Consider the following 13134-nt stretch of genomic DNA (forward strand, 5'->3'; position numbering starts at 1 on the left):
CTAGAGCATAGAAACCGGGAACAATTATAAAAGTGAAATGGTAAATTTCTGAGGAGTTGCAGCTTTGTTAAAGCTCTCCCTACATTATCATGTAATAGGAAGGCTTATTCAAAATTGTACTGATTGAGTAGGGAATCTTGTGAGGGTTAATATTTGCCACTCATGGGAATAGTGGACCCACATGGTTGGGATCTCTTAAGTTAAATAAGATATAAATGATATAGAACTATATAATATATATAAATATATAAGATATAAATGATAAAAACATACCCAGTAACCTCACTGTAATTTGGCCCATGACAGCTTGCTTGTGCCAGTAGAATAGATTTGCTTTTACATAGAAGTTAACTGTTACCATTTCTTCCAAGAAAAATTTAGATATAAATATAATATAGATAAATAAATAGATTGCTACTTTCGAAGGAAATATTTTATTTGCATATTCATAGTTGAAAGTATGTCATGCAATTGCTTTGTTCTCTTCCAAAAAGTATAGATTGCCAGGGAAATTTCTATTTGGGGAGACATAATTATACAGACTTCATGCTGGAACTTATATCAATGTCATGTTCCCATTCTTCTGCTTCATAGTTGAAAAGACAGGAAAGCAGGAGCAAAGTAGTGCTCTTTTACTTCCTCTTCTGCCTGTTCTTTCCCAGAGTTCTGGAAGTTTTTCTCCTAGTAGCTGATAAAAAGTGTAATTGAGGTAGAACATGGAACAGCTAGCTTTTAGGAAGCTTTGAGAATTTTGAGTCTAAGAAAAGCAACAAAGTTAGAAGAGGGTGTATATCCAGTTTCAGCACCAAAAGCTAAGTGTCTTTGAAGGTGGAAGGGAAAAATGAGACAATTATTAAACCTGAAGTTTATAAATAGCAAGAAAATTTCTAAATTGTGCTTGGATGGATTCTTAGAAAAACTTCAGGTTGGGTTATGCAAACCTAAACTTGGGAATCTGCCTGTCAAGATACACACAAGAACTATATGGACACAATTGTACTCTTTACACAAATAAAGGCAGATCTAAATAACTGAAGAAATGTTAATTGTAATATTAATTATAATAAAAATGAGAAAATAAATTAATTTCCTTATTCAATGTGATACCAATAAAACTACAACAGAATTGCTTTATAGAGCTAGAAAAGTTTATAACAGAATGTATCTGGAAGTACAAAAGGTCAGGAATATCAAGATAATACATGAAAAACAATAGGAAGGAAAGAAACCTTAGCAGTCCATGGTCATAAACTATATATACTACAAAGATGATGTAATTGTCAAAACAGTTTGGTTGTAGATAAGAAATAAAGGTTGATCAGTAGAACAGATTAAGGATGCAATATACAGAAACAAATTAACAGTAACCTAGTATTTGATAAGTCCAAAGATCTCAGCTCTTGGGATAAGAACTCATTATTTCAGCAAAAACTTGGAAAAACTGGAAAACATCCTGGCAGAAACTCCATATGAATCAGCATCTCATCCCATATAATCAATCAGTAGTCATTTATTAAGCCCTCGTTTTGTGCCAGACATTGGGCTAAATGCTGAGAATATAAAAAGAGGCAAAAGACAGTGACTGCCCTCAAGGAACTTACAGTCTAATGGGTGAGACACTATGCAAATAAATGTATACAAAGCAAATTATATATAAGTAGGAAACAATTAACAGAAGAAAGGCAATAGACTTAAGAGGTGTTGGAGAAAGCTTTCTGTCAAAGGTAGGGTTTTAGTTGGGACTTAAAAGAAGCCAAGGATTTCAGTAGTTGGAGAAGAAGTAGGGAGAGAATTCCAGGGAGTAGGAATGTCAGCCAAGAGAAAAGCTCCAGATGGGTAAATGATTTAGATATAAAGGGTGATGTAATAAAAAAATAAAGAGAGGACCATATCATATCTATAGATAGGGGGAAAATTCTTGACCAAACAAGAGATAACAAGGTTAACCAGATGTGAAATTGATCATTTTGATTCCATAAATTAGATGCTGCTTTGCACAAGCAAAACCAATGTGGCTAAAATTAGAAGAGAAGCAAAAAGCTGGGGGGAAATATTTGCAGCATATTGCTTTGATAAAGATCTTATTTCTAAGATTCATAAGGAACTGAGTAAAACTTATAAGAATAAGAACCATTCTCCTATTGGTAAGTGGTCAAAGGATGTATACAGGCAGTTTTCAGAAGAAGTCATCTAAGCCATCAATAACCATATGAAAAAAAATCACTAATAGAGAAACACAAATTAAAGCTTTTCTGAGGTACCACCTCACACCCTTCAAATTCATTAAAATGACAGAAGAGACAAATGACAGATGTTAGAGGGCATGTGGAAAATAGGTACACTAAATGCACCCTTGGTAGAGCTATAAATTAGTCAAACCATTTTGGAGAACAATTTGGAACTGTGTCCAAATAGTTCTTCTTTCTAGTGAAAAGAAACTGCTATTGGATCTCTACACTCCAAAAGATCAAAGAAAGAGGAAAAGGACCCATTTGTACAAAATTATTTCTAATACAGTTCTTTCTGTTGTAACAAAGAATTGGAAACCAAGGGGATGCCTATCAGTTCAGAAATAACTTTCTTCTACAAAAAAGATTCGATGGAATGCTATTGTGTTATAAGAAAGGGTTAGTTTTAGAAAAAGCTAGGAAGATTTGTATGAACTAATACAGAGTGAAATTAGCAGAATCATAGAGAACAATTTATTCAATGACAATGTTGTAAGAACAATCTACTCTGAAAGATCTAGCAATTCCGATCAATACAGTGACTAGCCATAGTTCCAAAGAACTCATGATGAAGCATGCTATCAATGAGCTCAGAAGGCAGATCTGAAGCCTGTGTTCTTTTCCTTCTTTTTGAGTGTGAGGAACACAGCTAACGCAGGAATTTGTTTTGCATGCCTGTACATATTTGTCAAAACCTTTGGGTTTTGGGGGTGGTTTTGCCTTCTCAATGAGTAAGAAATGAGGAGGGAGAGGATTTAGAACTCAAAATAAAGGTGAAGGAGGAAAATTTTTTAAATTAAAAAACAAAAACCAAAAAAAAAGATGATTATACTGATTTGTAGCCCCATCAACAATGGACCAGTGTGCCTATCTTCTCCCAACCCCCAACCTTAATTCTCTTCTCTTGTCACCTTTCCAATTTGCTGGGTGTGAGGTAGAACTTTAGGTGAAGCCTTTTTGGTTTACATTTCTCTTATTATTAGGGCCTTAGAGCATTCTTTCATGTGGTTGTTAATATAGTTTGCGCTTCTTTTTGCAAACTCTTTATTTCTGTCTTTTGACCTCTTATTGGGACTGTTTTTTGGTCTTACATGTATATTAGTTGTCTTGGATACTAAACCCTCATCAGAGAAACTTGATAGAAAGTTTCCCATTCAAACATTTCCCTTATCCTAAGTGCATTAGTTTTTTTTTATACAGAAGCTTTTCAGTTTCATATAATCAATATGATCTTTAATATTAAGGTTATGTATCCTCTTAAAATGTATAATGGAATATAGCATAAGTGTTGATATAAGCCTAATTTCTGCCAGTTCTCTAAGCATTTTTTATCAGAGTTCCTTAGTAATTTATGTTTTTCAATTCATTGGACGTTAAGGTTTTGAATTTTTCTGATACAAAATGGTTTCTTTTTCCACATAAAAATTTGAATGTTCGTCAAGTTGCATTAGTTTCTATGCATTTGCCACATCATATTTCTGAATTTTGCTTGGATTTACTTAATATGCCTAAGAATGACTCTTGTTTACATATACTTTGAAATATCTAGTTGGGCTTGAAATAAGTTTTGTCACCTTTAGTAAGGCATAAATATTTGTATACTTAAAATGCTGATTTTAAATTTAAAAAAAAATAAGTAATAGAGCCTTGTAAGACAACAGAAAAATTCCCAAGTAGTAACTTACTCTTGTACTCTTGTTAGATTGAAGAAGCAAAGCATGCATTCAGAGTGAAGCGAGATGAAGAGGATAATAGACTGCAAAGAATAAGTAACACTCGTAAGATGATCGATGATTGGCAGAGTGAAATTGAGTCCATAGGAAGCTGTGAGAATCTGCAGCCCCAAATTGATTCCCTTAATGAGGATCTAAAACAAGTAGAAGAGGAAAAGTCGGCAATTGATGTAGAGATAAATGAGAGGGTAAAAGAGATAGAAAATCTAAAGAAAGATCAAAAAAGTAAGTTTTCTTAAAACTACCACAGTATGTGTATACTTGAATACTATACTGGTTCAAATAAAAGCTATATTATTTTCCCACATTTGGTTTATATAAAACCTGAGGCTGTCCTGCAATTCTCTGTTGTTTTCATGTATTAGATCCTGTCAGTTAACAAGCATTTTTAAGCATATACTATGAGTCAGGCACTGTGCTAAGCGCTGGGGTTACAGATAAAGGCAAAAAACAGTTCCAGTCCTCAAGGAGCTCACAATCTAAACGGGGAGGCCAACATGCAAACAAATCTATTCAAAAAATACATGTACAGAGGCAGGGCATCAGCACTTAGATGGTTTAAAAAAGACTTCTTGTAGAAGGTGAGATTCTAGGTGGGACTTGAGGGATTCTAGGGGACAGGGATGAGAAGGAAGATAATTCCAAGCATAGCGGACAGCCACTAAAAATGTATGTGATTCTAGAGAGGTAGTATTGTGTGTGAGGATCAATAATCCAGCATTACTGCATCACAGAATATGTTGGGAGTTGTAAGAAGATTGTAGGAGGGGACCAGGTTATGAAGGGCTTTAAAAATCAAACAATTTTATATTTGATTCTTGAGGTGACAAGAGTTTATTGAGTGATATGGGAGTGAAAAATGATGTGATCAGACATCTGCTTTAAGGTCACTTTGACAGCTTAGTGCAGGGATGGACTAGACTGAGGAGAGACTTGTGACAGAGAAACCAACCTAAAGGCTATTGCACTATTCTGGGAACAATGTGTTGAGGGCTTGCACCAGGGTGATGGCGGTATCAGAAAAGGAGGATACATATGAGAAATGTTTCTGAGGTTGGACCTGGCAACAGATTGGATATAAGTTGTTAAACAGAATGAGGAAATGAAGATGACTTGTGGCTTAGGAGGGTGGCGATGATATTTGCTATTTCTTAAAATTACCTGTGAAACAATTACAGTGATAGATATATTGTATTTAACAAACGTTTGCTAAATGGTTGAATTAACTCACTGTGCTTTTCAGAGACATAATGCTTTATTTTTTTTTTCAAAAATAGCTGTAATTCTTCGTATTAAATGCCTTGATAACATACTGAATCAAAGGGAAGAGAAATTGAGAATGAGATATCGTGATACACATGATGCTGTTATGTGGCTAAGAAAAAATAAACATAGATTTAAGAAAACAGTTTTTGAACCCATAGTACTCATGGTAAGAAATTCTGTTTACTTTAAGAATATTTTATGTTGTCACTGTTGTGATTTATGTTTTTGTTGTAATGAGAAGTTAGCACCTCATCACTTGTAACAGATTTAATCCTGAATTAAACTTAAATGCACAGTCTTGTCAAGATCAGATTTTGTTTATGTTGTGTTTAATAAGGGAAGTATATGGTATGTTTGCCTACTTTAAATGTAACTTAAATGAAAATCTAGTAATTATAGTGTATGTTTTTTTGATATCTCAAATTCACTTGTGTGGAGTAACTCATTCTGTGACAGTTTTAGATAAACAGGATATTTGTGGATAATAGAACATAAAATAGATCAGAGAATTATGATCTACATAACAAAAAGATATTTTACTTACATAAGAATTTACTAGTTCCTTTAAATCAGTGATTCTTCGCATGGGGTTCATGAACTTTAAAAAATATATATCTTGATAACTGTGTTTTATTAGAATTGGTTTCCTTTGTGATATGTATTTTCTTTTATGTATTTAAAAAAACATTATTATGAAAAGGGATCCAAAGACTTTACCAGACTGCCAGAGTGGTCCATGACGTAAAAAAGGGTAAAAGCTCCTGTTTTAAATAGACCACTAGTTTTTCTTCAATATTGGATATGTGAAACATGATTGTATTTTATATTGATCACATATTTATTTACAGCAAATATTCAAAGCATTTTCTTCCTCAAAAATAACTGTATAACTATTTGTATTAAATGCCTTAATAATTAATTTATATTAATAATTGTGTGCATAAAACTATTCTCATAATGCCCCTCTTCTTTCTCTCTGTCTCTTTCTCTCTGTCTCTCCATATATATATATATATATATATATATATATATATATATATATATATATATTTATGTCTATATCGATATAGACATAAATATATATATACTCATATGTATAAATTTCTAATACTTACAATTTGAGGCACATCTGCCATAAATTTAAATATTACTGGAAAGAATATGTTATTTCAAAGGCTTTGAGACATTTTAGAAGTACCCTAAATATTAAATATATCTTGGAAAGTGATTCTCATTAAGTCTCCATAACAACATAGAATCAAGTAGAAATTATTAACTGTAAAAATGGTTCTTAACTTCATTATAATTCAGCATCCTGTTTTCATCTTTTTTTCCTAACAGTCTGCTCTCATCAACATAGTGTGACACATTTATCATTTAAATAAAATTTAAATTTATTTTGGGGAGAATTTCATGATCTAGCTTGTTCTTTTTTTAAACCCACTAGATTGATTATGAACTCCTTGCCCTCTTTGTTCCCCTGTCCCAGTACCTAACATCGGACTTGGCCAAAGAGCAAGTGTACAGTAAATATTGAATAAATTTAATAGAGTATTAAATGCCACGTTAAAAATTGTTCTTCTGAAAATGTTTAGCTTCATACTGAAGTCGTCATATGAATTTTTAGTCCTAAAGAGATTTTATTTCATTCTTTGTATTTAGTTTTCCAGCTTCCCATTTCAATTTCCTTATGTTCTTATATATTGTAAAGATAGGTGTCAAGTTTGGGGCCTTCTAGGAAATTTTTCAGCAGCAGGATTTATTTATTAAAAGCTTTTAATTTTAATGAAGTATTGCATGCATTTATATTTTTTTAATGCATCAAGAATATATACAGAATAGAAACTTAAATGTCATGAAGTTAAAACATTGGTCAGCAACCAGCTCCAGTAATCAGTTGCTAATTGAGCCTTGGATTTTTTTTCATAAATGTATTTAACTATATGCAAGACTAGACTTGAATTAAATTGTAACTTCCAACTTAAACAAGAATTACTTTTAAAATATTGAGCCTTAAAACAATATTTCTTCTAGGACTTTTGACTGTCTTTGATAGTTCATTTATAGAGACTATTTTTAAAGGGTTTCAGTAGTCATAAATATGCCATTTCTTTTCTTGATTTAGATCCATGTGAAAGACTATAAGAATGCCAAGTATATTGAAAATCATATTCCATCAAATGATCTGAGATCTTTTGTGTTTGAAAGTCAAGAAGACATGGAGTATTTCCTCAAAGAGGCAAGTCTTTAGTGCTGTAATCCTCTGAGCATCTGAGGGAGCTCAGAGAATGCCCAATGACCAGAACTGTATTTTTCTTACCAGTGTAGCATGGTGTAATTAACTCTGTTAACAGCTAACAGTTTATAGAGTCTCTTGGTTTTATCATAAATTCATTCTTTTAAGTATCTGTGATGATTTTATTTTTATGAGGGTTTCCTCAGTTTATGCAGATTGCAGCAAATTGCAATTTGTAACATTATTATAGAATATTACTTGCGGAAATGTCAGTTGGTCAACAGATATTTATTAATTGCCTGCTATATGCCAGGTACTATGCTAGGGATCCAAAGAAAGGTGAAAGACAGTCCCTGTTCTCACAAAGTCTTATGGTCTGATTGGGATGATGACATGCAAACCACTATGTATCGATAAGCTTCTGCTCTCCTGCTTCTCTTTTCTTCTCTTTACCCTGCCGCTAATTACAGATGTTTACCCTTTTTTGTCTTTATCTCTCTTTGATTATTTTTCCAGGTCAAGTTTCTAGTAGTACATACTTTAGATTTCCTTATATCTTTTGATTTGTTTTATATTTGTTGTGTATTGTGGAGTCATTGCTTTATGTTTAGTTCATTCTGAGTTTCAAGGAATCCAGTTCTTGGGTAAGGTTTACTTTTTTCTGTTCTGTTCATTTAACTTCATTCTTTTTTCATGAACTCTCATTTCATTGAACGTATTTATTATCTTTTGCTTAAATTCTTCCAGGTATCTTTATATATTTGCTGGGAAGTTCCTCTCCTGGTTTTACTTCTTGGTCTTTTCTTACTTTATAGTATTTCTTCCTTGTGTTTAGCATTTTGTGATATTTACTCATATTTCCAGCTTGTTTCTAGTTTGGAGCTTTTAGATTCTGCTCTTTCCTGTATTCTTGGATGGTGTGAATAGGTCTCTCTTGGTTTTATATATAGAGGCCAAGAGTAGTCCTCACTCTCTGCAGAAATTCCTGAGTTTTGACTCAGTCTCCTTATAGCTAGACTTAAATTTCTCAGTTCTTTCTCTGTCACCTCCTAGGATAGTCCCAAACCCAGACTTGGCTACATTTTACATCACATTCTGTGACCCTGATAGGCTGCAACAAAATACTGCACATGTGGTGGTAGACCTCTTGCAAAATCTCAGGTTTTGTCCTGGCTTTTTTTCTCCTATGGCTTAGGCTTGAGTTTCTTGGGCCCTGGGGTTCCCTAAGTGTTATTCTGGCCTGCCTCCTGCAGTAGTTCAGGTGTAGGCTGTATGAGCTACCTAGGCTTCTGTAGTCTGACTGTATCTTCCACTGTGAATCAAGGTTAGGCTGACTGAGTGCTGGTCTGGGTAGTCTGCTTCCTTATTAAACTGATTCTGTCTCTTGGAGTAGTTCAAAGCAGGAGTTGCCTAGACGTTCCATTGCCCAAGTGCTGGTCTGACCTTGTCTCCTGTTGGGGTTCAAAAATAGGCTGCCCAAGCATTGTGCTTCCTGCCCCCTTGCTAGACCGTGTCTCCCTTTGTGACTTGGGTGGACTTGCTGGGCAGTGGGTCTGGGCCAGTTTCATGTGGGTTGAGACTGCTTGTATACTGTACCTTCTACCTACACTGGATTGTCTCTGCTCAGGTCTAATTCTGGTTTCTGGCAGTCTTTTCCTACAGTCCCAGAGCCTGGACAATCTCTGGACAATTTTTTTTCACCAGTATTCCTTCTGGTGTAGTTTTAGAGCTTTAGTGGTATGTTTGTGGAGGACCCTTCAACATCCTAACATTGTGGTATTAGTTGGAAGATGTCTTTGTATTTTATAAAGCATTGCTCCTGGTTCTGCTTTCTGGAACCAAATAAAACAAGTCTAATCCTTCTCCCAGGTGACAGCCCTTTATATATTTGAAGACTTCTAGTATATCCTCCCGATTCATTTTTTTCTCCAGTCTCAATATCCCCAGATCCTTCAACTAGTCCTCATATATTATGAACTCCAAACTTTGCACCTTCCTGATTCTCTGCCCTGGATCTTTTCCAGCTTATTATCTTTCTTCCTAAAATGTGATGGCCAGAACTGATCACGTTATTCTAGATGTGACCTGCCCAGAGCGGTGGTGAAGTGGTGCCTCTTGAAGCGAAGATTGCATTTGCATTCTTGTTCATTTATAACATTCCTGATAACTCCAGGGTGGGTGGGAGGGGAAGTGTCTACCTCCTGCCTCTGGTTCCTCTCCTTCCACTTCTCAATCCTTTGTAATTTGTCTTAAGACCTTATCATTCAACTGAGACTTGAAATTGTTTTCTCCATTTACCAATAATCTCTAAATTAGTAAATCTTTCTTGACTTCTCATCCTCTCCTGGATACCATCGCTCCTCTGGGTTTTCACAACACTCTTTTCTCTTGATTCTCTTCCTAACTTTCTGACCATTCCTCCATTTCCTGTATAGGTTTTATCTTCTATTACATGCCCCCCATGAACTTACATACATATGACTCTATCTTGATCTGTCTTCTGTACTCTTACTTGATGACCTCATTAGCTTCCATGAGCTTAATTATCACTTCTGTAATGAAAAAGCATATAAATGTTGCTAAGGTCTGAGAATACAAATAGAAAAGGAAGACAGCCAGTGTTCTTTAGAAACTAATATTCTAATAAGAAAACAGTCCATACTGGAGAATTCAGCTGCAGGGTAAGTGAAATGCCCAGTAGGCCTTAGGATACATTAGGTAAGTCAGATGATTGCATCATTTCTAACAACAGAGCCATGTCTATTTCTGATGTTGAACCATTTGACAGTGCCAAAGACTTTGTTGTCAAGATATTTCTTTTCTGGATAAATGATTTGAGAACTGAATTTTCTAAGTAGCTTTGACTGTGTAGAAGGAGTGAGCTATTGACACCCATTGCAGAGGTACTTGACCTGCTCATTTTAATCTTTGCAACACTTCTTATATGCCCCTTTTTCTCTTTTGATATTACTGCCACTCCAGTATAGGCTCTCATCACACTTCAGCTATTGCAATAACCTGCTGGTGGGTCTGCGTGCCCACTAATGCCTTCAACTACTCTAAACTGTCCTTCATTCAGCTGCCAAACTTACTAAAACACCAAATCCAACCATGTCATATACGTTCACACCCACTCTATAAGCTCCAGTGGCTCTATGTGGTCTCCACAATCAAATATAAAATCCTCTATTTGGTACTTAAATCTCTTTGTAAGCTAGCATTCCTCCACACACACACACACACACTTTTCTTTTACCAGTAGTGTCAGACTCACATAGAAATAGATCCCTGTAAGACATGTATTAACTTAAAGAACCACAAATTAACATTATCTATGTTTTATTTTTATTAATTTTGTTAAACATTTATCACTTAAAATCTACCTGGTTTGGGCTCTCACAAGTTTTGCCAGCAATGAATTTGACACCTGTGTCTTCCACCTTACTCCCCGCAGCCACATATTCTAGATCCAGTGACTCTGGCCTCCTTGCTGTTCCATAAACAAGACACTCTGTCTCTTAGCCCCTGGCATTTTCTCTGGCTGCTTCCATGTTTGGAAATGCTCTCACTTTTCATCTCTGCCTACTGACTTCCCTGCCTTCCTTTAAGTCTCAACTAAAAATCCTTTCTACATTCTCCCTTGATTCTAGTGACTTCCTCTGTTGATTTTTTTCCACTTTGTCCCATTTATAGGTTGATTATCCATACGTGTTTGTTTTCTGTCTCTCCCTTTGGATTGTGAGCTGTTTGAGATCAGGGAGTGTCTTTTGCCTTTTTTTTGTATCTCCATCACTTAACACAGTATCTGCACACAGTAGGAGCTTAATAAATACTTATTGACTGATGTGTATCTAGTAGAAAGCTAAGATATGCTTCAGCTCTTTCATGGAGCCATAATGTCATTGCTAAGAATACATACTTAAGCCATTCATGTAGTAACTCATCAGTCAGTCCCATCTGTGGAATTCTTGTTCTTGTCCTCCATGGAACATCATATACAGTGAGGAAACACTAGGAGTTTTCCCAGAACATAGAGTAAAGCAAAGATGGCATTTTCCCCATTATTATCTGATATAGTTCTAGTAATGCTATCAATAGCACTAAACAAGAGAAAGAAATTAAAGGTATAAAAATAATCAAAGAGGAGATAAAGTTACTGATAACATGATGGTTTATTTAAAAAAGCTGAAGTAGTCAGCAAATAAGTTGCTGAGAAAATTAATAATATCAGCAAAGTTGCAGGCTACAAAATAAACTCACAGAAATCAATAGCATTTCTATATAATAATAATACCCAAGAAACAATAAGAGAAAGGGAAATCCCATTCAAAATAAATGCACAAAATATTTGGGAATCAGTCTGCCAACTTAACACAAAAGACTTGTGTAGCTACAATTACCAATTGTTCCTTAAAGAAATATAGGACAACGTAAATAGCTGGTAGAATATTTAGTACTTATGGGTAGGCCAGGCCAATGTAATAAACATACCAATACAGCCAGTTAATTTGTTTATAATGTTATACCAATCAACTACCAAAAAGACATTTTATAGAGCTCAATAAAATCATTTTGAGGAACAAAAGATCCATAATAGTAAAGGATGTAATGAAAAAAGGTAGGAAGAAGGAATATCACTTCCAGACCTCAGGGTATATTATAAAAGTAACAATTATCAAAATCATTTGTTATGGTTTTAGAAAAAGAAAAGTAGATCAGCGAAACAGAGTAGAAAAGAATCAGACATGGTGAAAGTCAATAATCCACTGTTTGATAAACCTGAAAACATAAATTACTTAGGAAAGAATTCTCTGTCTGATCAGAAATACAGGAAGACTGGAAGGCATTCTGGCAGAAATTAGGCTTAGACCAATACCTTACACCATATTTCATAGTAAATTCAAAATGGATCTATAACTTTAGATTACAGCATAAAAGTTTAGAAGAGAGACAGATCTCATGCTCCTCACAGCTAAGGGACAGACTTTTAACCAAACAAGAGTTATGGTGAGGCAGTTAGATAACTTTGAATTCATGAAATCAAAAAACTTCTCCATAAAATTAATGTACTTAAGATAAAAGAGGAAGTGGTTGAATAGTAAGAAATCTGTATCAAATTTCTCTGATAACAGTTTAATGCCAAAGATATATATATTCAACATGAATATGTTACTAAAAGCCATTCTCCAATAGATGAATGGTCAAAGGATATGAACAATTCCACAAAAAACTTGTAAACAGCCATATGAAAATGTTCCAGATCACTAATAAGAAGAAAATTACAGCCCTGAGGTTTCACTTCACATGCAGCAAATTGACAAAGATGACAAAAGATGAGACCAACCAATAGTAGAAAGATTATGGGAAGATAGAAATTCTGGCCCCCTTTGTTGATGGAGTTGTCAATCTGTGCATGCATATTGGAAAGCAATTTGAAATTATGCAAATAAAGCAACTAAAACTTAGAGATCCTATTATTAGGCATATACCCCAAGGAAATCATTGAGGAAAAAAACCCCATGTACCTCAGAATATTTATAACAGCACTCCTTTGTGATAGAAAAGAATTATAAACAGTTAACAAATTGTGGTATATGGATGTAATGCAATGTTACTGTGCTATAAGAAATGACAAATATGGCTATAGAGAAGCATAGCAAAATCCATATGA

General features: G+C 34.5%; 1 protein-coding gene across 1 annotated transcript in view; it reads left to right on the forward strand.

Moving 5' to 3' along the window:
- SMC5 (structural maintenance of chromosomes 5) overlaps positions 1-13134 on the forward strand; it is a 79980-nt gene that overhangs the window by 39936 nt on the left and 26910 nt on the right. The window contains exons 9-11 of the mRNA XM_072611378.1: positions 3931-4186; positions 5239-5393; positions 7353-7466. Coding sequence (XP_072467479.1) covers positions 3931-4186; positions 5239-5393; positions 7353-7466 — 525 coding nt within the window. The remainder of the gene's footprint in view (positions 1-3930; positions 4187-5238; positions 5394-7352; positions 7467-13134) is intronic.

Source organism: Notamacropus eugenii, chromosome 1 (assembly GCF_028372415.1).
Source record: "Notamacropus eugenii isolate mMacEug1 chromosome 1, mMacEug1.pri_v2, whole genome shotgun sequence".
In the NCBI taxonomy this organism is placed as follows: domain Eukaryota; kingdom Metazoa; phylum Chordata; class Mammalia; order Diprotodontia; family Macropodidae; genus Notamacropus; species Notamacropus eugenii.